Genomic DNA, 27,434 nt, shown 5'->3' on the forward strand with positions numbered 1-27,434 from the left:
TACTGGTTTAGCTCGTTTATGATTTGGCTCATTACCTTTTTGTATGCAGATCAGTGTTTGCCTGCCACTTTGTATATGTACAGATTTTAATTTGGCACTTGTTAGGAAACCCTGCAAAAGCAGAAAGAAAATTATCAGTAATGTTTATGTGCACTTTTGTAGTTAGCTTTTAATAAAATATTCTAAGATATATTAGCCTAAGATATGATCATATGTACAGAATAGTTTAATGTGGATGATCTCTCATGTTAAACATTTTGTCAAAAACAGACATACAATTTTTAATGGTAAAAATAAAGGAATTCAAGTTATGCATACATGGCATATATATGCAAATCTTGGTGTGTGCCATAAGTACCGTAGTCCGACATGGATGATAATGAATATAAATATTCTATAGGTTTATTGTACAAGATTACTTGCTGAATTACTTGGTCCTTTCTTGTTTATGTAATCAAAAATTTAGTAGAACTATAGTAGACAAGTAGAATTAATTAATGATTTTGTTATTGTTTTAACTTTTATGTATCTTTTGAATAGTGTCTTATTTGTAGTAGGGCTGCACAATATTAAAAAAAAAAACTAAATGGTGGCATTAAACAGAAAAACAATATTCACAACATTTTTCATATATGTCAGTGATCATATATATATATATATATATATATATATATATATATATATATATATATATATATATATATATATATATATATATATATATATATATATATATAGCTTTGGAAAGAATAAGAGACCACTTACAAATAATGAGTTTTTTATTTCATTTTACCAAATATATAATCAAGAGGAAGATGAATGATCACAGCCATCAAACCAAACTGAACTGCTTGAATTTTTGCACCAGGAGTGGCATAAAGTTATCAAAAAGCAGTGTGTAAGACTGGTGAAGGAGAACATGCCAAGGTGCATGAAATTAAATAAATATAAACTTGTTTTCTTTGCGTTATTTGAGGTCTGAAAGCTCTGCATCTTTTTTTGTTATTTCAGCCATAAATGCTCTAAATTAACAATTTTTTTTTGGAATTTAGAAGATTTTTGTCTGTAGTTTATAGTTTTATGCAATGTTCATTTTACTCAAACATATATTTATAAATAGCAAAATCAGAAAAACTGATTCAGAAACTGAAGTGGTCTCTTAACTTTTTCCAGAGCTGTATATATAATGCACTGTGTGTATTGGAGACTGTAGTAAAATAAAGTATATTGGGTATATATGAGTATATATCAGATATAATCTGTCTCTGATTGAGGAGTCATGGAAGATGAGAACAGTGTAAATTTGTATTATGTGACATTGCAGATTCTGCACTGTGCCTATTGATGCACATTGCAGTGTTGATATATTATGCAGCCCTTAGATTGTGTTCACTGCCTGTTATGTGTTTCCCTTTTGGGTTTTTTCTTTGCTTCTTCCTCATTTGAAAATCCATGTGTCATCATGTGTTTTGGTAAAGCTTAGATTGGTGCAGCATTTTTTTTTTCTCTGACTGATTTGTTTCCTCGCTGTCCTTTAGGGGGAGAGCATGGACAACTTTAACTGGGGTGTGCGGCGCCGCTCTCTGGACAGCATGGACAAAGGCGACACTCCGTCACTGCAGGAGTGCCAGTACACGGGCAGCACGCCCAGCCTCAACCTCACCAACCAGGAGGACACGGATGAGTCGTCTGAGGAGGAGGTACTGAGCGCTAGCCAGATTCTCACCCGCTCCAACCTCGTAAGTCCCCCCCCATCCCCCATGTGTCCAGGCCCCCCCCCCCCTCACATGGGGCACTGGCATGGTGTGTCTGTGCGCCAAGCTGGGCTTAGACGCTGCCACGTCCCACCTTGGGGTGGTTAGACGCTTGCTTCTACCTGTAACTTGCAACCCCAATCATCCTCAGACAAATCCCCTGCTGCCCAGCCAAGCCTACCGCCCACCTTCAGCCTACCCAGTGTATATATATTTATTTTTTCTCCAGTATTTTCTCATATACCTGCTGCTCCTTTTTTTTTTTTTTTTTTTTTTTATCAAATTTTTTTTTCTTTTTCTATGGTGGTAAGTAAGGTTCTGGGGTCCAGTCCTTTTCTTTTTTCTTGTTTTCTGTTTTCATTGGTGGCCTATTTAGTTGGGGACTAAGTGTGTGGGCTCAGCACGTTTGCTACCAAATAGGGTTTGCACAGGAATTACGCAATTACACGTAGAGACTTAACGGCATGGTCCCAGTTCAGCAAAAACGTTTGAAAATATTTTAGCTGCATGGGTTAGTTTAAGCATGAATTTGGGGTAATTATTATTTATTATTATTATTTATTTTTAATTATTATTTTTATCTCAATCCAAGCTTTTAATCGAACTGCTCTAACCCACCTCTGCTTGCCATGGTGCACTTTTTGCAGAGCTTTTATCGACCGAGTTCAAAAAAGCATGCTGATACACTAAAAATCTGATCCTCTCAGTGCTTTGGAATGGAAGCTTCCTTCCTCTCCCTTTCCCAGCTCCTTTCTGCGCTCTGTGTGAGTGAGAATGAAGTACCTCTTCTAGAAATGTTTAATTTCTGGCTGTGCCAGGCTGGAAGCTTATTCTGCCGGCATGCAGCATGTTGAACATGAGGAATGAATGAAAGGCTCAAAAGACAGATTAAAAAGCAAGTCTAAAACATATAGGCTACTACATAGATGCTTGTTCTCGAGTAACAACAAATTTACAATAAGATATATATATATATATATTTAGGCTATACTTGTTCCTTACCTGTAGGTTGTGTCTAATATTACGCCTCCAACAGCACAGATCAGTAGATCAGTCTTAAGATCAACATGGTGAAATAACTGTTCAGGTTTTGTTAAAAAATGTCTTTTTAAAAGTTGTCCGTTTGTGCATCTCTACAGCTCAACAGTGACTCTGCCACAGATGAAGCTACATCCAATCACATGGATTCTCTACAGCAGTCCCAGGAGTCTTCCAGCAGTGTCCTCACTGAGGAAGCCATGCCAACCCCGCCTCTGCCCCGCCCAGACAGCCCAATCCATGAGACCACGCATTCCGACAGCAATATCAGCCAGCTGCCTGAGGTGGGATCAATTGGGAGTTTCAATAAATTGTGGTGTACGGGTGCTTTCTAGCTGTTGCTTTTTAATCTGCGCTGTTTTGCTGGTGTGTAGCTGGTGCTTCTTTGCCTACCCTTTTGTTTGTTATTAAAGGGTGTTTAGCACCTTTGACTCTCTTAACAGGTGCTATCAGGGACTGTGATGGTGTTGCGTAAAGCTGCAGTGGTTCTAAGACTGAACCCTGTGGAACACCATTCCCTGTCAGCTGGCTTACTGTGTTGAAAACCTTAAATATGGAGAAAATTCTTTGCCGCTTCCCGCTTTCCCACGCCCCCAAATGCGTTGCTTCCCTGATCATGCACAGATTATTTTTGTTCGTAGTTCACGCTGTTGATGCAGTAGGTCAAATTAATTGCTGCATGGGTGAGTCGGGCTTGCTTATGAGCTTGTTGGGTGATTCTGGGATAGATTCCTTTCAGGCATGACACACACCTCAGGCCTGCTGTGCTAAAACATCAAATTGGACTGGGAAATATTCAAAACACAGAAGTTAACTCTCTAAAAGTCCCGTCGGAGACCCCGCATATAGCCTCTCATGGAGCAGCAAGCATGGCGTGAGTATTTGTTGAAGCTTTACACTGTACAGAGTGGGTGGGAGGGACACTGGGGTTACATTTGTACTACTACTAACAGGCTTGCATTGCTGCCTTATGCATCTAACTAACCAAACATGACTAACAGGTGTTGAATATGGCGTCACATCAATGTCAGAAGTCGGAGGCGCAAAAATATCAAGTGAAAAAAATAACAACGTGTTTGAACATTGTAGGTGTGTAAATTTATTTCTTGCAAGTGCAAATTCACAGTTGTCCTCGTGCGCTCTGCGAATTACCTGCAGCTGCTCTTTTTGCTCGAGTGAGGTTTTTGCGCGCGAGTGTTGAAGGGGTGGTTTTGACAGTTTTGGGGACGGGGTCAGGGTCACCTCCCTCGGCGAATGCTATTGGCCGATATCTCCAGCAGGGTTTGTGACGGACCACCTACTGCCAACAGCCGGAAGAGGGCGAGAAAGAAGGACAGCAGGAGAGTTAGGAGAGCGGTTCACTCCAGGTGTTGAACCCAGGCTAACAGTGCCAGAGAGCTGCTCATTCCAAGGCGCTGAAGTTTGGATTTTAGCATAGTTACCCAACTCTCCTTCTGTCCTTCTTTCTCGCCCTCCTCCAGCTCTTGGAGGTAGGCGGTCAGTCACAAACCTTGGAGATATCGGCCAATAGCATTCGCTGAGGGAAGTGTCCCTGACCACATACCCCAAACTGTCAAAACAACCCCTTTCCACACTTGCGTGCAAAAAAACTCAAACGAGCAAAGAAATAACTTTTGTAGGATTACAAATATGAAAGAACCGTTTGAAAAGATCCCACCAGCTAAAATACTTAATTTTCTGGAAGTCCTTCATATGAAGAAACTAATTTAAGTGATGCTCAGGTCACGAACATTGTCGATGCCTAAAATAGCCTAAATGTTGCTGATATGGCACAAAACACAAACAAACAAACACTCGAGCAAAAAGAGCCGCTGCAGGCAATTCACAAAGTGTTTGAGGACAACTGTGAATTTGAGAGGAAAAAAACACACGAGAGAGAAAAATTAAGCTTTAGAGCAATATTCAATTCTGCACACACACAATTCCCCCTTTGTTTTTTTGCTCGCTAGTATTCACGTTTGTGCTCGCGAGAAGTAAGTTAACACACGCACAGTGTTAAAACATGCAGGTTATTTACTTTTTTATTTTTTTGTAACTTTTTTTTGTTTGCACCCTGGCGTTTGACATTGATGTGCCACTATAAAAACTTCATCCTTCTGTCCGATTCTGTGTTCACTATGCGAACAGCAGATGATCTTGATTAAATTCATGAAAAAAAGTGCTAAACTAGCTTAGAAAGCTTTATTTAGAAATGCATCTCTTCAACAATTGACGTGCACAGTTTGTGTGTGGTTGGATTCCTGTTCTCATGAACTTTCAGTGACCAGGCATTTCAACCGGAATGCAAGACTTTCTTCTCACAGGTTGAAGATGATTACCGTGCATGTACATCACTGCTGACTTCATCAGGGAAAGTGGAATCGCATCATATTTCCTCGTGTCATTCACTGTAAAAAGGCCCCTCCCCTTTCTACTAGTTATACATATGAATGATTCTCTGAAAACCCGGCAGTTCTTAACAGTTCTGAGTCGTACCTCAAGATCAGCTCAAGGACATCTGCTCCTGTCGTTCCCCAGCTCTTAGTGTAATGAGTCCAGATAAAACCATCAATACTCTTACTCATCAACTCCTCCACCATAGCCATTCCCCTTAAAAGCTTTCCGTAATTCTGCTCCTGATTTGGCAGCTTGCCACAGTCCTCAGCGTTGAAGCTCTAGACTCTTAAACAGGAGGGAGGATGGAAGGGAACGGCAGGAACTCGCTCACTTTGTTATATATTGTTTTCTTTCTATTCCAGTGACGTCTTTGTCAACTTCCAGGTCATGCTCTGCATTCTCCCACAGCAGCACTTTTGCTGTCACTCATTTTGTTTGGGGTGAGAAATAACATGCCATTCATCTTTGGCTTGTTACAGTCTCAAGCTCATATTCTGTGTCTACGTTGTGATGGTAGGCGAACGATGGTTTATTATATGATATTTAGTTGCACGGCAGCAACATATTATTGTACATACAATTTATGTAGAGACAGCATTAAAGAGTATACTGGGTATACTCTTATTTATGTACAGTAATACTAAGATGTATGACCGTTCCAATACAATATTGGTATCGGGGCTGATATTAATGTAATTTACCATATCGAATATCGGGTGACCACGGCCGATTCACCTACCGATCCATATTCCAGTCCGCAGCTTGCAATAAACCCAATAAAAAATGTCAATTGTCTGGAGAGTTTTCACTTTGGAAACGCTGAACAGCAGGACGGCTACATGAAATATGTAATATGTAATTGTTTCAAAATTCTGAACCATCTAGAAAAGTGTTTCACACTGCAGATGAACCGGACCATGTTTCAGTAGATCCGGGCCGAGACCACCTCTTTGATCAGACTAAACTCTGGTCCTAGGGTCTGGACTGTGGTTTACACCCCCTTTCACTCCAGCTACTTTGGTTTGGACCAAACTTAAAAAAAATCAGAAAGTTCAGACCAAACAGGGCGGATGTGAAAGAATTAAATTATATTATTATATTTTTGTATAAAAAGGCCTTATTTTTCCATTAATGCCAGTCATTGTGAAAGATTGCATAATACCCCACCCCTCTGGGTAGACACAAAATTTTGATTCGTTAGTGTCAGATACGAATCTTGAATATTAAAATCATGATGTTTTCCCAATGTGGCGGAAATTGAACTGGGTCCTAGAACTAGAGGAATGCTTCTAATTATATATTAAATATTACAGTACTTACATTTTTTTCAAATGTTTTTAGAATTTTCCAATATATTAATTTATAAATCATATTAATTTTATAAATTAATTTTATAAAACATCATAAACAAATCTGCATACAGTCATGAAGATTTTATAATTGTGTTGTAAGATTAAAAAAAAAACACCCTCATGCTTTTTATTAATGTTTAAGATTCTTAGACCTGTTGTATTTCAGCAAGCTCTATGTGTGAGCGGCTTGTTATGAGTGAGTCGAGGCATGTGCCTTATTTGTGATGGCAGTGGTCTGGAGGTCACGATTTTATCACAAATGTCTAGCAATAAATCAACAGTATACTTCCATGTATTGATTTCTTATGTTTGCTAATAAGAGCAGTGTCTCTGAAAGAGCAGATCCATTTTGCAAATTGCCATTTTTAAGTGCCTCATGGTAGTGTTCAAGATCTGACCTCTTGCTAATTGGCTTAAATTTGCTCTGCACTTGAATGTTGTATTTCTGCGGCCGTAGACTGAACCGGCTCTCTGGAGACCACTGATCTGACGTCAGAGTTGCTGCAGGGAGAGGGGAAATGTGTACCCTGCAAAATAGATTTATTGAACCTTAGCAACTGGTGTGAGTTGGTGGGTGGGAGTGCTGTTGTGTAGTGTATGTATCTACTTGTTCAAGGCCAGTCACTAAATTTAACTTTAAATAAAATTTGGTTATTATAACTTTTGGGGACATTTTTAATTGGTGATCAACACTTATGTATTAGTTCATTTAAAAATTATTTTAATGTAATTTAATCTTCAAAACCTCAGTGGGCAAAAAATGTATTTTATGTAGTGTATCATATCTTTTCTAATATTTGGCTGTTTATCATTGCTTTAACAGCAGCAACCTGACGGCCTCAGTGCTGTCAGGTAAGGAACTCACCACGTTCTGTAGACAGCTCCTGTACATATTAGTCCTCTCCTTCATAAACTGTGTAATTTACCTAGATTTACGTGTGTTCCTATGTTAGTGTTTACCCTGCTGTTCTAGAATGGCATTTATTGTACTGCCTCTGTATTCAATCATGCCTGCTAAAACCCTGGAGTTATAGAGTTGAGTAGTATTACAGGAATAGTCTCCCTAGGAAATCATATCTAATACATTTAGGTCGCCCAATATCTATTATGGCTCCTAAGTTTATCATCCTTTCCTAACATATTTTGAGCCCTATGATTTCCACAATGTGGAGAACATGGATAGAATTGCTGAATTAAACCTTAAAGTTGATTTCAGGTAAAGAGACGTGACAAGAAACAAAAAAAATATGAAAGAAACATGTATGGGGAGAAAAATAGAATTTGTGAAAAAATAATCTAGATTTTGTGGACCTCTAATTATTGTGATGATTAGTCGTCATAATCGTGTTGATTAACTAAATTTGTCGACTACATAATAATCGCTAATTTGTAACAATACTGCATTACACAAAGTGCTGGGGACAGAAACGCAATGGGAGATAAATGGGGGTAAATGTCTCACTGACACAGTTTAGACTCAACTCTAGAAGTGCCCAAACTCAACAGATTACATATTTACTCATGAAATATCACTACTTTCCACATTTAAACAACATCTAAACATTTAAACGCCTTTTAAATCTCATGTTCAGCTGTTTAAATTGTTTTTAGAGATGAAGGACGTGGCAGAAATAATCGCTGACTAATCAACTAATCGAAAAAATTATCATCAGGTTTAGTCGACTACCTAAATAATCACTAGTTGCAGCCCTACAAGTATACTAACTAGGTAAAAAAAAATGCCTGATCATAAGATATTGTAATCTATTCAAAATTTTATGGATGACCTCAATAGTGTACTTCCATTTCAACTTATAATATAATACTGATGCCTCGCATTTAACACTCGCATTTTTCCAATTTTATGGTAATTCTCTTTTTCTTCCCGGTGAATCTGCAGTTTTTTTTTTTTATCTGACAAAAACAACTTGGTGGTTTTATTTTTGTAATATTCATTTTTGTGCACATAATGTCAAATGTAGAAAGATTCTGTAATGGGGCGACTCTGTGTCTTTGTGTTCTTGGAAGAGTGAGATAAAATTACCAGTTATTCCAGTATCTCCAGAAAACAGTGTAATCTTTACCTTGCATAATTGATGCTGTTAGTCACAGGGTTCGTTCGGTCATTAAAAACCTGGAAAAGTCATGGAATTTAAAAATCGCAATTTCCAGGCGTTCTGGAAAAAAAAATACCCAGACAGTTTTGGAAAAGTTAAAAAAGAAATTTGGTCTACAAATCTTTGTGTTTCCGTTTATCGATTTGATTGATTTTTGCTTTTATTGTCCACGTTTTATCAAATGGTCATAAAAATTTGCCTTTAAGGCATGGAAAAGTCATGAAAAAATCATGGAAATGTATTGGTTAAAAACAGTATGAACCCTGTAGTCAAGGAAAGTATCATAAAGTTATTTTTTTTCTCTGGCTGGCTTAGTATACATGAACATTTCAAAAAAATTCAGTGCAGTTTCAATTTCAGTGTTTAGTACCGATGTAATGAGGCTTCTGTTGTTTTGTTAGTATCTTGTGGCACAAACAAAAATTGAGTGATAACAACAACAAAAAAACTGCTGCATCATTTCATAGATGAATCACTTGAATAATATCATTAGGTCAGTGGTGAGTAGAAATGTAGGAATCGCAGGTAGATGCAGGTTTTTAAGATGTTTTAAAAAGTCTACCGTAATTAACCTGCATGTACCAGTGAACTTGTGCTTGTGGTTTATCTTCTGCTTCACTGGGCCGATGTTTTCCCCCTGCAGGACACCAGCATGACGGCGGCAGACGAGCTGAGCAGCAGCGTGAGCGAGGACACGGGTTTCTGCAGCGCTCCTCCTCTGTCCTCAGAACCCCCCGATCTGTGTGACCTGCCAGACTGCCCAGACCCTCAGGACCCTCCTGACGACCTAGACCCGGCCCCCCCTCCTCCGCCAGCTGTAGACAGCCCACCGGGGTACCTGTGTGAGGACGAGACCATACTGCCCCCCACTGCACCTGATAGTGCCCCAGATTCAGTGTGTGATGAGGACGTGACTCTGGCACTGAAGGAGCTGGATGAGAGGTGTGAGGAAGAGGAGGCCGACTTCTCAGGCATGTCCAGGTGAGTTAGAGTGGTGATGTTTCACACATTCCACAGAAAACAACCGAAGAGTTTGTGGTCCCACACATACGTCTACATTTAAGGAGTTTTCCCATATACCCCTGTACTACTCTTCGCTTTTTTATTTTTTTTTTGGTTTTATCCAAAAGTCAAATTTCTAGCCATATTTAAGCCTGAATTATGTTCTGCTCCTTTGAGCATTTTATGTTTGTCATGGAGTGACAGAAACCACATATACAAAGGCTCTATATTTGTGCTTACCGCCTTAGCTCCTGTGCAAAACAAAAATCATTGGACACAAACAATATCACAATATGCTCTATTCTCCTCAAATCAGAGATATTAATTAATAGTTTGCTTTTTTTTTTTTAAGTACAAGGAACAGCCTCTTCTGTTTTGGGAAGGTTTCAGATGTTTCATAAAATATACATTAGAGGTTGTCCATTGGTCTTGTATTACTACCAGACAGCAGAGATTCCAAATTGTACACATGAATAAGTTAATTTATCAGTCAAATAATTGATTGAGTGACCACATTTGGTTCTAAGTAGGTCTATATTTGTAATTGATGCAGACCATGATCATCAAATGCAGGCCATCATTTATACAGCTCGGGTAAAAAAAATAAGAGAGCACTTAAAAATGCGGTTAAACTGAACTGCTTGAATTTTTGCACCAGGAGTGGCATAAAGTTATCCAAAAGCAGTGTGTAAGACTGGTGGAGGAGAACATGCCACGATGCATTAAAACTTTGAATATAAACTTGTTTTCTTTGCATTATTTGAGGTCTGAAAGCTCTGCATCTTTTTTTGTTATTTCAGCCATTTCTCATTTTCTCCAAATAAATGCTCTAAATGACAATATTTTTATTTGGAATTTCGGGAGAAATGTAGGCTGTAGTTTATAGAATAAAACTACAATGTTCATTTTACTCAAACATATACCTATAAGTGGCAAAATCAGAGAAACTGATTCAGAAACTGAAGTGGTCTTTAATTTTTTTTCCCCTAGAGCTGTATATGGCATTGGTCGAGCTCTGAAGTGCATAATTAGGTTTATATGCCAAGAACTACAATTTAGTGCCAGTATTTGTCTGTGTTTTTGAGGCAGCTCCTCGTTAGTCTGCACAGAGCATCTCTACTGAGAGCATTAAGAGCTTGAAGCTTGATTTGAGTGCCTGAACTGATAGAGACACTGAGATCCCCTATATATCTAGGTACGTGTCTTGCATACCGCCCTATTGTCAGGATAATTGCATAATTTAAGATCAGAACAGTGATGGCTGAGCTCATGTTTGGCTCTGGTCCTTGCTGGGCATTGGTACGGGGACCGGGACGTCTCCTTGAAGGTTGGCCAGCGTTGGGCTCTTCAGCTGTGGGCTAATAAGTAAATGTGAAGGTGGGCCAATTGTGAACAGAGGACGTTAGTCCCCAAACTGCAGTAAAGATGCTGAAGCAAGATGCTGAGCCAGATACTATCAATTATCTGCTCTCTCAGGGTACGGGGACACGCATACGCTGCGGAGAAGCTTTTGTCATTGATTAGCAGAGTGCCTTGCAGTGCTGTGGCTAAACCTGCACTGGGGAAAAAAGAGGCGCTCACGTGTTTGTGCATGTGTGCACGTGCGCGCTCCAGGAAGCGAGGGCCTATATTCTGCTCTCCCTGTAGTGCAGAAAGCAGCGGGGATCCATCTGACGGATCCAGAACTGCATCCGTGTGCGTTTGTGTGTGTAGAGGGAGAGAGTGGGGGTGGGGGATAATGAACACAGTTTGCTAATGCAGTGCAAACTCCCAGTGGGTGAGCGGGTGAGAGAGAGGGAGAGGAGGAAGAGGAGGAGGGGAGAGAGAGAGAGAGAGAGAAAGAGAGAGTGAGAAAAATGATAGGAGAGGTGGTCAGACAATGTGAGGTGAATGGAGAGACGGAGAATAGAGTTTGAGCTTAGAGAGGCAGTGACTGCCGTGAAGACCACGAAGAGTGACTGAGAGAGAGAGAGAGAGAGAGAGAGAGAGTGTGGAGCAGTGAAAGAGGGAATTTGGAGCAGACAGAGGGGGGCTGCTAGTGAGGATGAGGATGAAGACGAAGACGGTATCTTTCACGACGCTCAGCAGCACAGGCTTCAGATACTTCTACTCCGTCTGTTTCATCAGGCTCTTCGGCCCCTCAGGCCTGTAAGTGTGCGTGCTTCCTTCTTTTGTTTGAGAGAGAAAGAGAGAGAGAGAGAGAGAGAGAGAGATGTTTTTCTCTGCAGTAGGTCTGGACTAGAAGTACGTACACTGCAGTACAAAACATCTGCAGTAGAATGGAGAGAGAGAGAGAGAGAGAGAGAGATAAGGACAGGTAGGGGGTGGGGGGATAAGCGATGGAGAGAGTGCGGACTCAGTCCTGAAAGAAACGGCGCATGCTCACGATTACGCGTTTTTACCTTAGTGACGTAACTTGTTTACTTCCAGCAGTGTGTGTGTGTGTGTGTGTGTGTGTGTGTGTGTGTGTGTGTGTATGTTAGAAGGAGGGGAGAGAGAAAGGATCTGACCTGTGTTGTGTTGTGTGTGTGTTTGCAGTCAGGACGAGGGTGATGCGGATGGTTTTCCTGAGCTGCAGGGCTCTCCGCCCCCCTCGCCCTTTCTTTCCGCCATCCTGGCAGCGTTCCAGCCCATCGCTTATGATGACGAAGAGGATGCCTGGCGTTGCCATGTCAACCAGATGCTGTCCGACACAGATGGGTCCTGTGCCGTCTACACTTTCCACGTGTTCTCCCGCCTCTTCCAGGTGAACGATCTCACAAAAACACTGCTTTTCATTAAACACTATAAAGAGCATCTATTTAAAAAAGTGCACTATAGCCAATATAGCCATACCCCACACATACAGTACCTGTCAAAAGTTTGGTCACACCTCTTCTCATTTAATGCTTTCTTTATATGATTTATTTATTTATTTTATTTTATTTTTACATTTTTTAGGAACACATGGAATTATTTAGTTAAACAAAAAGTGTTAAACCAGAATGTTTTATACTTTAGATTGTTCTAAGTAGCACATTTCTCTTTGAGGACAGATCTGCACACTTGGTATTTTAATCTCAGTGTCTTCATGAGGGAGAGTCAGCTGGAATAGTTTTCTCAGCATCTGAAAGGAGTTTCTGGAGGTGCTGAACAATAGTTGCTGTTTTTTCTTCACTCTGTGAAGCTCCTGCTCCTCCCAAATCACCTCAAATCACCATCTCATTTGGTCAGGTTTAGATCAGAGGATTGTGGAGAACAAACCATTTTTTCGTTTACTACGTAATTCCATATGTGTTCTTTAATTGTGTTCATGTGTTTTAATAGTGTTCTGCAATGTAGAAAACACGTTAAATAAAGCAATAAATAAAAACAATAAATGAGAAAGTGTTTCCATACTGTTGACTAGTGCAGTACTGTGACGGCTAGAAGATTGTCCAGTCCTGGATAAATTTTGTGTTACTGTAAATAATTGAATGAATATCACATGAGCTAATTTTCAAAAAACATGGAAAAAAGTAAAAGTAAAAAATGCACTGTAACCTGACCTGTGATGTTCTTGGGCCATCTCGCTGTACTGTGCTTTTGAGGTTTAATAAATGTTCAATAATGCTTAGGTCAGTGAAATTATTCTTTGGCTTGTGCCTTTTGAGGTAGTCCCTTATGCATTTTAAGATGTTTGGATCATTATCCTGCTGTAGAAGACATCCTCTTCCAACTTTACGTCTGTGTGGAGTTTGCCACTTGACTGCAATTGTTTTTAATTGAACGATTTTAAGGCATAACATATTCAATCCACCAGCATACCTACCTATTGGAATTCTTCTCCAGAAATACATTTTTTCTCAGCTAAAAAAGTTTAAATCTGAATTTAGTGCTGAATGATTTTTGTGGTTAGGACACAGGAAAGCTGCAGGGCTGAATTATTCTTATGAATTCCATGAATGATTGATTGAACCCCACCACAGTAGAACAGGGCACCACCTGTCCAGAGGGAGGTTATAAGAAGACACCAAAGTGGCCAAACTTTGATTTTGATTTGCTTTGTTGTCAGTCAGTGAACTGTTCTCTCAACAGATTCAAACCTTATCTTGATCTTCACTGTTCATATTAACGGTCATTTTCCACTTTAGGAAAATGAGGAAATGACTACAGAAAAATACTTTGCTGTCTTCTCAACCTTTTTCTGGCTTGTGGCCATTAATTATTTTAATACTCAGTAGCACTCAGCAGATGATTCAAGGATCCTTTGGAAGTTATGGTACTTTTTATATAGAATACTGTATGCCAGTATTCTGTATATGTTTGTTTTATTTTGTGACAAAATAAAATGGACATTTGCTAAAAAAAAATAAAGATCCTTCAAAGGTGCAGGAGAGTGCTTGAAATATATATATGCTTAAAAACACTGAGGTTTTGTCATTAGCAGACCTCTAATGTGTATTCACTGTACTGCTTTTTCTACAGAACATCCAGAGGAAGTTTGACTCCATTACCCATTCCTCAGTGAGATTCCTTGGTGAGGGGCTCCAGCGAATGGGAAACCAGTTCCTCAGCTCTCTGGAGGTCATGACCTCCTGCTCCCAGTGTCCCACAGTTTTACTGGATGCAGAGACTGTGAGTTCATCTTTGTGCAAAAAAAAAAAAAAAAAAAAAAAATATATATATATATATATATATATATAATAGCAGGCATTACTGTTTGTCTTTTTGAATGTTTTATAAATGGCTTTTTTAAGGTTTCCGTTAAATGTGTTGACTTTCACTTGAAACTTTCTGCAGTGTTAAGTACACATTACACTTTGTGTTCACTCTGTCTCTTTTTGTATTGTAGCTGGTCTCCTGTGGACTGTTGGAGACGTTAAAGTTTAGTGTGCTGGAGTTGCAGGAGCATCTGGACACCTACAACGGCAAAAGAGAGGCAGCCGAGCAGGTAATTACAGTGCCTTCCCCTCTTATCTGCTATACATAATCCAGTAGGTTGTGTTTTAACATTTTGTTTTATATATAATTATAGTACCAATCAAAATTTCTTATTTAATGTTTTTTATTTTTTTCTACACTGTAAATAACCTACTGAAGTCGTCCAGACTATGAAGGAACTCATAAGAAATCATGTAGTAACTTAAAAGTGTTAAACAAACCAAAATACTCTGTAAAGCATTACGTTTCTCTTATCTGGAGTGCTGTTAACTTTTGGTTTCTGAGGCTGGTAACTCTGATAAACTTATCCTATGCAAAAGAGGTAACTCTTGGGCTTCCTTTCCTGGAGTTGTCCTGGTGAGAGCCAGTTTCATCATAACATTTTTGATGGTGTTTACAACTGAACTTAAGGATACTTTAAGTTCTTGAATTTTTTTTTATTCAAATAGGGTTTTTCACTATCTATCCAATTCTACCTCTTTACAACACAACTCATGCTCTCAAACACATTAAGAGGACAAGAAACTACTTCTTTACATACTACTTTACTTTGCAACATTCTGCATCAACACTATATGGACAAATTTGGGACCCACCTCTTATCACTGACTTCAGATGTTTCATTTAGTCTTCCCATGCAGACTTTTCTCTCATTAGTAAAGAATAGCTGGTTTTAATGAGATCACTGATCTCCAGCATGGTACTGTAATAAGATTCCACAACTGCAACAAGTGAGCTGGTGAAATTGTTTCTGTCCTAGAAATTCCAGCATCACCTGGAATAATACTGAATGACGCTATCCATATTAATGCTTATAGTTTTACTGTAAAATGAGATAATGATGCATTATAGCTCCTGTAGGTGTAACACTCCCCATACTGTGGTCTGTCTATATAGTGCATCTCTGTAAGAATGTAGACCAATATCTCAAAACTCGCATAAACAGTGTCTAAATCTGAGGTGGGCAATTCATTTTCCCAGTGGGTCAGATGATAACCTCACTGTAAAAAAAAAACACCGTAAAATTTACGGTAAAATACTGGCAGCTGTGGTTGCCAGAATTTTACCGTAAAATAAACAGTTGCCAAGAATTATACTGTAATATCTTTTACATGGCAACCGTTTATTTTACGGTAAAATTCTGGCAACCACAGCTGCCAGTATTTCACCGTAAAATAAACAGTTGTAAATGTATAAGATATTACAGTTTAATTCTTTTCAACAGTAAATTTCACATTCATAAACCGTTTTGTTTACAGTATATTCTTGTAAAAAAAAGTATATTACATTGTAAAAAGCCTACTGTAAAAAATTCTTGTCAAATTTACGGTGAAAAATTGGCAGCTGTGGTTGCCATTTTTTACCGTAAAAAATACAGTGATATTGTATATGGCTTTACAGTAAGGTATTTTAACACTTGTAAAAACAACAGTTTGAAAATGTACCAATAAAGAGGAGTTACTGTTAAAATAACGGTGAAATTGTGTATAAACTCATGGTATAGCTGAACAATTCACAACGTAACCCTGTTGCTTTTTAAGTGAAAAACTATCCATTCCACAGCATTTATTGTCCTATTTTATGGTCAATTTTTGTTAAAACACTTGGTATGTGGTTGTGCAATAATTTTGATTCTCGCTGTAAACGTGTGTTGTTAACAACATACAGTTTTAAACAGCATGATCTTTATCAAAATCATTTCATTAACTGGACTACTGCTCACTTACAGCACAGAGATGTGCTCGGAGAGTAAAATCACTTATATACTCATAGTGTAAAACCCAGCCAGGTGGATAAAACCGCTATGAAACTACATCATGGTGACTTCTCTAAACTAAACATCTAATTAACATAACCACGCCCCATAGACAGCTGCGTTACATCCCATTCAGACCCTGCGGATATCAATAAAATCCAGGAGCAAACAAACTCATTATATACAATGCCCTAATAATATCCTTCTCCTTCAATGTAATATACTTTTTTTCACAAGAATATACTGTAAACAAAACGGTTTATGAATGTGAAATTTACTGTTGACAAGAATTAAACTGTAATATCTTATACATTTACAACTGTTTATTTTACGGTGAAATACTGGCAGCTGTGGTTGCCAGAATTTTACTGTAAAATAAACGGTTGCCTTGTAGAAGATATTACAGTACAATTCTTGGCAACCGTTTATTTTACGGTGAAATTCTGGCAACCACAGCTGCCAGTATTTTACCGTAAATTTTACATTTTTTTCTCAGTGATTATACAGTAATATGCTGTTTTTAATATTACAATCTATTACCATTGCCATGTCAGTTTTTTAATTTATGGTAATTCAATGTTTATTCTACAACAATAAGCTAGTTCTTGCTTTACGGTTTATTTCTGTTGCCATTTCACAGTTTTTCACTGTAATTTTCACGGACATTTTTTACAGTATTCAATGGTGAAAAGAATATTATTCATGACAAATAAATGTAGAAATTACAGTTTTAGCCGTTATCCAAATAATATGGAAATTTATTAATGGCTTGTGTATTTAACAGTAAAAAAAAATATTAATCACAAAAAATGAATGTAGAAATTACGGTTTTGCATGTTGAGTAAAAATACGGAAATGTAATAATGGCTTGTATATTTAACAGTAAAAACATGTATTATTCACAAAACATGAATGTAGAAAATACAGTTTTGCTTGTTTAATAAAAATACGGAAATGTAATACTGGCTTGTATATTTTACAGTAAAAACATGTATTATTCACAAAAAATGAATGTAGAAATTACGGTTTTGGCTGTTATCTAAATAATACGGAAATGTAATAATGGCTTGTATATTTAACAAAGAAAAAATGTATTATTCACAAAAAAATAATGTAGAAATTACGGTTTTACCAGTTATCCAAAAATACGGAAAATTTCTGTTATAAACACAGTGCAAGAGAATTTTACGTTGAAATAATGTATTTTTTCCAGAGAAAATGTGTAAAAATTAGTGTATTGGATGAATTTACGGTATTTTGTTGTTACCGAAACAGTATTTAGCCTTTTTAGCGTTTACAGTCTTTTACTGTCATGGTTTGACAGTTTTTCACCGTAAATTCTATGGACATTTTTTACAGTGCTGGTTTCGAAGGGCCGGGCCAATAAATCAGTGATTATTTCGGAATCTCTTTAGAAATGTAGTAAACACATGATTTTCACATCATTTAATATGTTATTACTGCTAAGAGTAGATGTAACAGTAAGGCAATGAAAATGTGAAGCATCATTATTTAACCAACAGTCACTTTAAACAACATTTTCAACATTAAATTCATTTAATACTTAATACTACTTAATGCTATTTGGGTTTAGTGAGAGAAATCTATTTTTTATTTTTTTTTTGCTTTCACAAGTGCAGTAAAGTCTGTTTCAGTTTCAAAAATAAATATTTAAGGTGTCGGGTATAGAAAAATAAAAGGGCCAGGTGTGACCCCAGGCTGTAAAATGCCAAGGTCTGGTCCAAGGCATCAAGCAACTGTAAAATATTGACCAAAAAAGATGTTTTCTTGCTTTAAAATAAAAATAGAAACACTGTTACAGGTTTAAAATAATTTACTCCTCTGCACATACAGTTTATACCTGAAAACTGATCTGCAAAACAACCCACTTTAATATTTCTGTTTCTATATAATGAGACCCAATTCAGATTTCATTTACATATCTCCTCTCATTCAGCCTATTCAGCCTGCTCTGCCCGTTCATATTGCTGTTCGCATTAGTGCTTTCTTAATGAAGCGTAATAAAGGGCTGCTATAAAGGTGCAGTAACAAAAACAAACATAATGTAGGATATTATCCCTTTAAACACCCCTGCCATCTGGATCCCATCAGTCACCACTGTGGAGATTCGCTCTGCAACGATACTTTTCACATCAAACCACTCAACTGAGTGATTCGACTTATATCCTAATGATTTAATTATACAGAAATATTTAATAATCAGAATAGTTTCCGGCTTTTTTTTTTCTTCTTCTTCTTCGTTTTCCTCTGTGGAGATGATGACAGTAGTCAGGAGACAAGTACAGGAAAGAAGGAAGGATGGCAGGATGAATGAGAGAATAAAGCTGAGCATGCAGGCAGATAAATGGCACCCTGGCGTCTGTTACAGTCATAGTCGAGGGCAGCCATTAAATCATCTTGGGACGTGAGTAGATTTAGCCAGCGCTAGTTTCCGTTAGCGCCCACCCAGTGTTCATGTTCAGGCACTAAGAATAGTCCCACAGAGCCCCTAAATCAGTTAGCTGGGCAGACACGCCACAGGCAGGAGGAGAGGGTGAGAGGAGGAGAGCGAAGAGAAAGAACGAGGGGAGGGGCTGATGAGATTGGGGAATTGAGGGACGGTAATTGGATAAGACATAGGCGCTGTCTCTGGAGTATTGAGCCCTGCCTGCCACTGCACTGAAACAGATCCTCTTTAATTCGCCTGATACTGCACTCTGATCAAATTTACCATACCCACATACAAACACACTGTACCAGTCCTTCTTTAAAAAGCAGTCTTGAAACTCATGCAAACTCATGTTTATAAATACAGGCATCTCTTCTCTGCATCATTACTGTGCACAGTGTGAGCTAGGCTTGTGACATTGTGATATTGTGTATTGTGTTTTTATTCACATATATAACAGTGAACAGTATTTTAGCGAGTCATGCAGTGACCAATTCTTCAGTAACTGCGACTCCATACACACCGTTTATATTGCAGTATGTGGAAAAAAAAAGTATTTAAGATTCAAAGTACTTAAAATCCTTTCATTTTCCTGTCTCACAATGTGGTGCGCCTTATGTATGAATTTTCCAGTCATGTATTAAGGAGCAGTAAAGCCATTTGGCTGAAGTACAGCGTTATCAGTGTGAGTTTGCAGTGAAGTTTCTCTAGCACTAAGGCTAGGTGCAGCAGCAGTAGCATTATCCTCTAACAGCATTTACGTCCTGCTAGCGCTGCGGTTAGTGGCTAATGCTAATGCTGCTGCACCTAGCCTTAGTGCTGGAGAAACTTCACTAAAAACTCACCCTTAAACAAAATACTAAGAATCTAAGCTTACTGTGAATGAACAGAAGTGCTTTACTCACCCAAATAAACAGTTTTCAGGAGAGAAATCTGTGTAGATAAGTTACAGTACAATTACAGTACTTAGGCGCTTCCCCCAGCTTCTCCGTTAGAAGGGAAACATGGCAACAATCTTGCTCACTTCAATGTAGGAATCCACTTTATAATCTGGTGCACCTTATGTAAGAAAATAGACCAGAAAATAGACATTCATTGATTGTGCGCCTTACAGTCCGAGAAATATGTTTTTCTTTTATCATTATACCAGTGCCATTTAATGGTCTTCAAATGACAACAATATTGTTTATTCCAATATATTCTGGGATGTTCTATCTTCCACAAATAAATGCTATCATGACAGGCCTAGGTGGAAGGGCTCCTGTCTTGCTGAATCACTTCCTGACCTGACCTTTTTCAGTTAACCTGAGACTCACCCTTTTATATTATTTTCTCTCCCTCTCCCTCTCTCCTTCTCTCCCTCTTTTAGTGGCTGGAGAACTGTAGAAAGACCTTTGGTGATAAAGACAGCAGCCGTCGACCCACCACTCAAGCCCAGGTATTACTCATCCATACACACACACACAGTATTCCTGATGCTATGGGTTATGTTTTTTAATTAAGAACCTTTTTTATTTCAGATAAATCATTCCACTGATATGAAACCTGAGCTTACATATGCAAACCCACACGTTTACACTTACTGTCTCTTTCTCTCTCTCTCTGCTACCTCTTTTCTATCTGCTTTCTTTCTCTTTCTGTCATGTGATCAGTGTTGTTTATATAATGTTTATTTATATACTAGTGCATTTTAAAAAAGTAGAATGTCATTAAAAAGTTTCAGTAATTCAGTTCAATATGTGCAACTCATATTACATAGATGTATTACACACAGAGTATTAAGTATTTTAAGTGTTTATTTATTGTATTGTTGTTGATTATGACTTACAGCCAATGAAAACCAGCTTGTACTTTTGGCAGTGTGGGCAGTATGCCAAGTCCTGCTGGAAAATGAAATCTGCATCTCTATAAAAGTTGTCAGCTGAGGGAAGCATAAAGTGCTGTAAGATTTTGCGGGAAAACACTGCACTGAGTTTGGACATGTAATCTGCTGGTGTTGGTCCACTGTGTTTTATATTTAAGTCTAAAGTCAGTGCAGTGTTTACCCAGAAAATCTTACAGCACTTCATGCTTCCCTCTGCTGACAACTTCCATTTAGATGCGGATTTCATTTTCCAGCAGGACTTGGCACACTGCCCACACTGGCAAAAATATCAACTGGTCTTATATAATATTCAAATTTTTTGAGACACATATTTTTGTATTTTTATTGGCTGTAAGCCAAAATTATCAACAATAAAATAAATAAATGTTTAAAATAGATCCCTCTGTGTGTAATACATATTTAAAATGTATGAGTTTCACATTTTAAACTGAATGACTGAAATAAAGTATATTTTCAATGATTTTCTAATCCTTTGAGATGCACTAGTATTGTAGTGTTAAGATTTCAACTGCTTAAACAGGGCCATCAGACTTCTGTGGTTTTGCACATTTGGTTCCTCCATTTAGGTAAATACAAATTTACAGTTATTCCAATATTGAATTGAAAACCTAATTCAAAATTAATAGTATTTATCCATTGATATATATCGTGATTGCTATTTAAGATAACACATTTCCTTAAATGCTTTAAGCTCTTTCTGTGCATGTTTATTTGTGCTATACAGTATTTGATACTTAAGATACAGCTGGATATTTAAGTGTACATTGTACAATGAAATTCTTCCTTTCCTAATCCTCGACTTACGTAAACTAGTATGACATGAGTAAAGAATATAAGACAAAAAATGAACTGATATAAGTATGATAAGTAAATTGTATTGCGATGTATACTCTGTTTTCTCATATCTCTTGCATGTATGCAGTTGTGATATGTCTACTGCTGCGCACCCCTCTCTCTCTCTCTTTCTCTCTCTCTCTCTGTCTATCTCTCTTTCCTTTTCTTTATTCTCTTGGTGGTTTGGGGCTGTTGTGCATTGACTAATGTATCTTTCTCTCCGTCTTTTTTGTTTTGTTGTGTTTTGGTGACCTGCTCTCCCTCTTTGCTTAGCAAATGGAAATTCTAGCAGTAAGTGGTTCTCGTATTCTTGACCTTTCCGTAATCATGTCGCCGTGGCAACACACACTGACCCTTTCATCCATTCATCATAAACACAACCCCGTCCTGCTAAACCAATCAGAGCCTGTCTCCGCCTTGTTGTCTCTTTAACACCACTACAGACTTGGAGGTTAAATACGTATGACGTTGCTTCATTAATGCCTTGCCCTGAGCAGGTGCTGTTACTCGTACCTCGACCCTTGCTCTTGTCTGTGCTCGTTTTCTAACATGATTTAAAAGCCTGATGCACAAATCATTTATTAATGACGATGTTGTGATTATAGTGAATGGGGTGTGTCCATGGGTTACGGAAAGGAGGATGGCAATAGAAAAGAAGGCATTAAACCATTTTCCTCTCATTCTGCATGCTCTTCACTCCCGGCTCGTTTCCCTCTTCCTCACTCCTGATGCAGAAGATCAGTTTATACAGGCATGAAGTTCGTGAAGAGAGGTGAAGTGTGACAGTAGCATGTGACTGTGGGGTTCACTAATCACCGGTAGTGCTGAAGATGAGTGAGAGGTTAAACTCCTTTATCCTGCCTCTCTAACCCAGGACCTTCATCCATTCATTTGTTCATCCATCTATACATCCAATCCTTCATTTAATCATGTGACCTTCCTGCTGATTATGTGACCAAGCAGAAGAAAGTGTGTGTTGAACTGATGATGCCTGGTTCTCTCTTTCTTCTCTCATCTGTCCTGTAGGAGCTGGAGCTGTGTCGAAGGTTGTATAAACTCCATTTTCAGCTGCTGCTGCTCTTTCAGGCCTACTGTAAACTCGTCAGCAGAGTGGACACCATAAAGAGAGAGGCTGAGGTGTGTATCTGTGTGTGTGTATGTGTTTGTCCAAGGGGAGGCACCGCAGCTTGACATGATGCATGATGTGTATGAATTAGCCTTAGCTTTCAAAATGCTTTTTTTTTTTTATTTAAGCTTGTAACACTTAACCAGGCATACAATTAAAAAAAAACATTTCTTATTAACAGTGTTAGCCTGAAATGTAGGATCTCATGTAAGTGTAGCATCACAGTGTTCTGGAGAAACAATAATAATGCTAAACATTTAAAAAGGGGCATTAAACAAGAAAATCCATAAAACAGCATTTAAAGTCATTTTAGATTAGGCTTAAGCCCTATGTGGATGGGATTAGGTTCTCACCAGGTCCTGGGGTGATTTTCTTTTATTGGGTCCTCTGTGATTTTATTGCTGTCCGGAACGACCATGTATGTGTTTTTCACTGAACTCTGTGGTCGTCCGGTAATTTTAAACTCAGAATCAAGACAAAATAGCTATTTGTCCACTGCCATGCACTGTAATTACACTTTGGGCACGTGTTTCAACGGAGATCCACGTAAACACAACAGCAAGTGAAAATGGAGGAGCTATTGAATGCGTAATTTTGGAGAAAGTGCTTGAAAATGCTTTAAATTCTAACTTCATTTACTTTACAATAAATAACTGACAAAAAATAACTGACTGATAAAAAATGCTTAAAGAAAAGGGTGGAGTGTGGAGAATAGTTTTGTGATATATTGATTATCACTGAATTGTAGTTTTGAGATAGAACCGTTATCATTACCACAGCTGAAAGGTGCAGGAACAACTTGAAAATGGGCCTTTGAAAGTGCTTGAAAAGTGCTTGAATTTTACCTTGTAAAAGGTGTATGAACCCTGTATTGAGTTTAACATGAAGATGAAATCTCGAAAGAAACAAAGCGGTTGTGGCCGATAGACGTGCCTTTTTTTATTATTTGATTAGTTTTTTAACAACAGTCAGCCAAAGAAAATCCTTAATAGTTGCTGTGATGCTGGCAGAGATGAAACCGAAACTTTGCATTCCTTTTATTGGCAACCGCAGCAGTTTAGGAATGTGAACTGTTTAGGCAAATGTCAGATATTAGTCACATTAAAAAGAAGAGTGTGATTAGCCTAAAAAACATAAGATTTCTTAAAAAAAAACAGCCAGTTTACCTGCAGTGTAAGCATAGCCTAATGATTTTATTTTTAGGCGATGTCCTCATAACGGATCTCTTTTATTTTTTTGTGTTAAAGCCTAGGCATGTTTCAGTTAAATTGCTATAAAAATGGCTAAATGAATTGGATGCTGTCCTGCACACAGGTTTGCGTACTAACTGCTAGCCCGCATACATAATTTATTAGCTGTCTCGTATTGTTAGTGCAGCGCGTATGCTATAAATTGTGTTTGTGCTCGGAGCTCTTACACTGTAGCCGTAACTAGATTAGGTCTCTGAGTGAGACTGATCTTCCACACACACGCCAGAGCTGGGCCATACCACTAATCACAGATCAATGTTAACACACTTACTGCTCTCTATAGACTACACACAGATTGTGTGCACATTCAGCTTAAAGATTTTTTTTTCTTTAGAAGTTGGCTGTAAGAAATGACTCTTGTGGGGAAAATAAGAGATTTTTGCTGTTTGTTTTCTAGGTAACAAACATGTCAGAGGAGCTGGCCATCCTGGAGCACTGCCTGAAGGAGGCGGAGTCAGTGAGTGATGGACAGGAGGGAGTGAGCGTGTCTGAGGCAGTTCAGTCCAACACAGAGACGGCCATCCACTCGCTGATTGAGAGTCTGCGGGCACAGGACTTCAGTTCTGCGCTGGCACAGGTCAAAGCCTTCAGGTAAACACTCACGAACTCACCACTGAAAGAGTCTCAGCACACAGACGAGCTTCGTACACACTGAGAGCTCATATTTGTATTTTTCGCCACACTACTGAGGCTCAGTCAGTATTAACTCCGTAAGAATGATCTTCACTGCATCTCTTTTCCTAACTGTCCTCCTGCTTCCTGTTCCCCGTCCAGATGCTTGTGGCCTAACGACATTTTCGGCAGTGAGAAAGATGACGCGGTGCAGACCTTGCTGCATATTTACTTCCGACACCAGACGCTCGGCCAGACGGGCTGCCTGGCCGTGGTGGGACCAAGCAGGGATCTGTCTCAGGCCAGCGCCCGCCTCATGGAGCTCAACCTGCAGATCCGCGAGGCTTTACACCGAGCCCAGACTCCTCAGAGCCTCATCCACAACCAAACACCCACGCCCCAGACCCAGATCGACACCCACAGCACAGTCCTCAGCACAGGCCTGTGATGGATACGGGAAAAGCAGGGCTGCCAAATTCTCAGCAGTTTTGTAAGAGGCAGCACTGAGGACTGAGGAGTGAGTGTCTGAGATATCTGTGGTTGGGGTGTGAGTGTAAGGGGTTTGGGGGGGGGGAGGGGCATTTCTAGAGACTTTATCTTAAAGGGCTAAAGGATGTGTGTGAGGATCATACTGACTTAAAAACTGAAAACACAATTCCATTTCCCCCTCTCCCCATGATGCAACATGGTCGAGTTTCAGCCGATGCTGAAGCGAATGCGGAAATTGAGGACCGGTTTGGTCGAGGACTTGTTTACTTGACAGACACTGGGCTGTGATGACGCTGAACTTGAAGCTTTTTTGGCTGAATGACCTACAACATCTGGAGTGTCCATATGGGAGAAAACAAAATGACCAATGGTTGATATCTGCTTTGCTTAAGCTCTGGAACAGCGAAAAGGTGTTTAGTCAGGTGGCTCATAGCCATAAATACAAAGCGGTGTGTAAACTGGCGGAAAAAAGTCGTTAGGGACTTCCTTTCACCTTGTGCTCATTAAACACAATTAAAACAATAAGTACATATAAGAAAACAACAAACGCATGCTTGAAAGTGAAAAAGCACTGCAAGAACTATTTTTTTGAGAAATGTATTTTTATTAGAGCTAACAGCCCTAGGTTGTAAATGTTAGGATATTTAATGTATTATCGAGAAGCGAGGGCCTGGCTCTCAGACTCTGTATAAAGAGAGGTTTATCTGGTTAACTTTATTGACCTGCATTGGGGAGAAACTTTAGCTTTCACTGGGTTGCTCTAACAAAAACTCCTACTCTATAACCAAATAAGTAGCTGCCTGTAGACAACCATAGACTCATGTGTCAGTGTGTGACGAGACACAGGGAGTGTGTGCCCCCGCGTGTCTGTGTGCGTATGAGAGTGTGTGTGTGTGTATGGCGCGCGCATGAGCAAGTGTGTTTTTACATATGCCGATATTTGCACACACATTCTCTATCTCCTCCTCTCTCTCTTTCTCTCTATCTCTCTCTCTCTCTCTCACACATGCACATTAGCACATTAAAATGCACCCACAAAGTGCGACAACTGGCTGCAACTCATTATGGAAATATCAATAACTTATTGTACTCTGTATATATTTTAGATGAAATGTATAGTGTAAAAGCAGTATTTTTCCCTTGTACATTTGTGTAATGCAATGTTTGACCAGAATAGAGTATGAAGCTAATGCAAAAAAAAAAAGAAAAAAAAAAAAAACAGAAATTCCAGCTGTAACAGTCACTAACAGTCACTTTCCATCATTTACCCAAGTCCCCTGACCTTCAGCCTTTTCTCTCTTAACAAGCAAGCCTAGCTGGGAGCTGAGAGCAGAGAGTGGGTGAGTCTCACCTTTGCTCTTGACCATATGCATTCCTTAATCTCCACTGTGATCTTGATGTGGGCTCAGAGAAAGCCCCCGCCGGGGGGGGGGGCGGTGTTTGTCCATGTTGTCCCTGTGGTCATGCTCAGGCTCAGGGCGGCACTGACGGAGTGGCGTCTCCGCCTCACTTCTCAAAAGCCACTGTGCTTCACTTCGCTCGACCGCAGGACGCAAAGCGCCGGGCCGGCGGACCAGGAGAGACGCCACAGTGTTGCGGCACATTAAACATGAAAACAAACAAAAAAAATATATAGAAATCACTGTATCCATTCCTCACAGGACTCTTCTGTTTGCTTGTCTGGTACATTTTGAATGCTGTTCTTAATTATTTAATGGATATATGGATATATTATTTACCTGGAGAAAATCTAGTTTTTATTTAGAGGTGCATTATCCCATGTGTTTTTTTTTTTTCCCTCTCTGTTTTCTCTTTTTCTTTTTCCATTCTTTTCATCTCACTCATTTGCCTTCCCCTGTCCTAAATAAATAAAAACCTAATCGAACTCAGCCGTTTTCTCTGTGTGGAAGTTTGTGTATACGTGAAATGTTCCAAGCCCAGTTTCATTTTAAGATCATCAAGTAAGTTTGGGATCTAAAGTAAGCCAATGCCAACAAACTAGTACCCACAGCAAAATTTTTCCTTTGAAAAATTGGCGTGAAACGTGAAGGCATTTTCTTCTCTTATTTTTTTGTGTTGTAAGGAAATTGAGGCAGAAATGTAGTGTTTTGTCAATTTTGCAACCACAGTCCAAAGACCAGAAGTGGAGCCCGATTTGCCTACTTGTGTGGTTGGCCTGCCCTCTTCTCACAAAGCAAACAGCTCAGTTAATCGTTTGATTAACCAAATTATTGTTTAAATACGATTTTCAAAATGGGATAATGGCGATTGTACATCTTTACATATGGAAGCTGCCAGAGGGAATCTCAATAGATAGTCAGAAACAAAGAGCTTTGTAAATCAGTACTTAGTCAAATTTTACCTTTTCATTTCCAATCTAAGTCAGAACCTGTTAAAACCTAGTGAATTTTATATATATATATATATATATATATATATATATATATATATATATATATATATATATATAT

At 38.8% G+C, this 27,434-nt stretch overlaps 1 protein-coding gene across 8 annotated transcripts in view; it reads left to right on the plus strand.

Moving 5' to 3' along the window:
• The window catches only part of fryl (furry homolog, like), a 154,444-nt gene extending 127,592 nt beyond the window's left edge, over positions 1-26,852 (plus strand). For 5 of the 8 annotated variants that reach the window (XM_049481839.1, XM_049481845.1, XM_049481842.1 and 2 more), the window contains 11 exons: positions 1,539-1,739; positions 2,894-3,076; positions 9,302-9,639; positions 12,199-12,406; positions 14,107-14,256; positions 14,474-14,572; positions 20,137-20,205; positions 21,760-21,777; positions 22,513-22,623; positions 24,260-24,453; positions 24,637-26,852. In XM_049481839.1, coding sequence (XP_049337796.1) covers positions 1,539-1,739; positions 2,894-3,076; positions 9,302-9,639; positions 12,199-12,406; positions 14,107-14,256; positions 14,474-14,572; positions 20,137-20,205; positions 21,760-21,777; positions 22,513-22,623; positions 24,260-24,453; positions 24,637-24,922 — 1,857 coding nt within the window. In that variant the 3' untranslated portion in view covers positions 24,923-26,852. The remainder of the gene's footprint in view (positions 1-1,538; positions 1,740-2,893; positions 3,077-9,301; positions 9,640-12,198; positions 12,407-14,106; positions 14,257-14,473; positions 14,573-20,136; positions 20,206-21,759; positions 21,778-22,512; positions 22,624-24,259; positions 24,454-24,636) is intronic. The other 3 variants (XM_049481840.1, XM_049481846.1, XM_049481841.1) reach the window with 2 other exon arrangements.
• The last annotated feature ends 582 nt before the right edge of the window (positions 26,853-27,434 follow it).

Source organism: Astyanax mexicanus, chromosome 1 (genome assembly GCF_023375975.1).
Source record: "Astyanax mexicanus isolate ESR-SI-001 chromosome 1, AstMex3_surface, whole genome shotgun sequence".
NCBI classification, from domain to species: Eukaryota; Metazoa; Chordata; class Actinopteri; order Characiformes; family Acestrorhamphidae; genus Astyanax; species Astyanax mexicanus.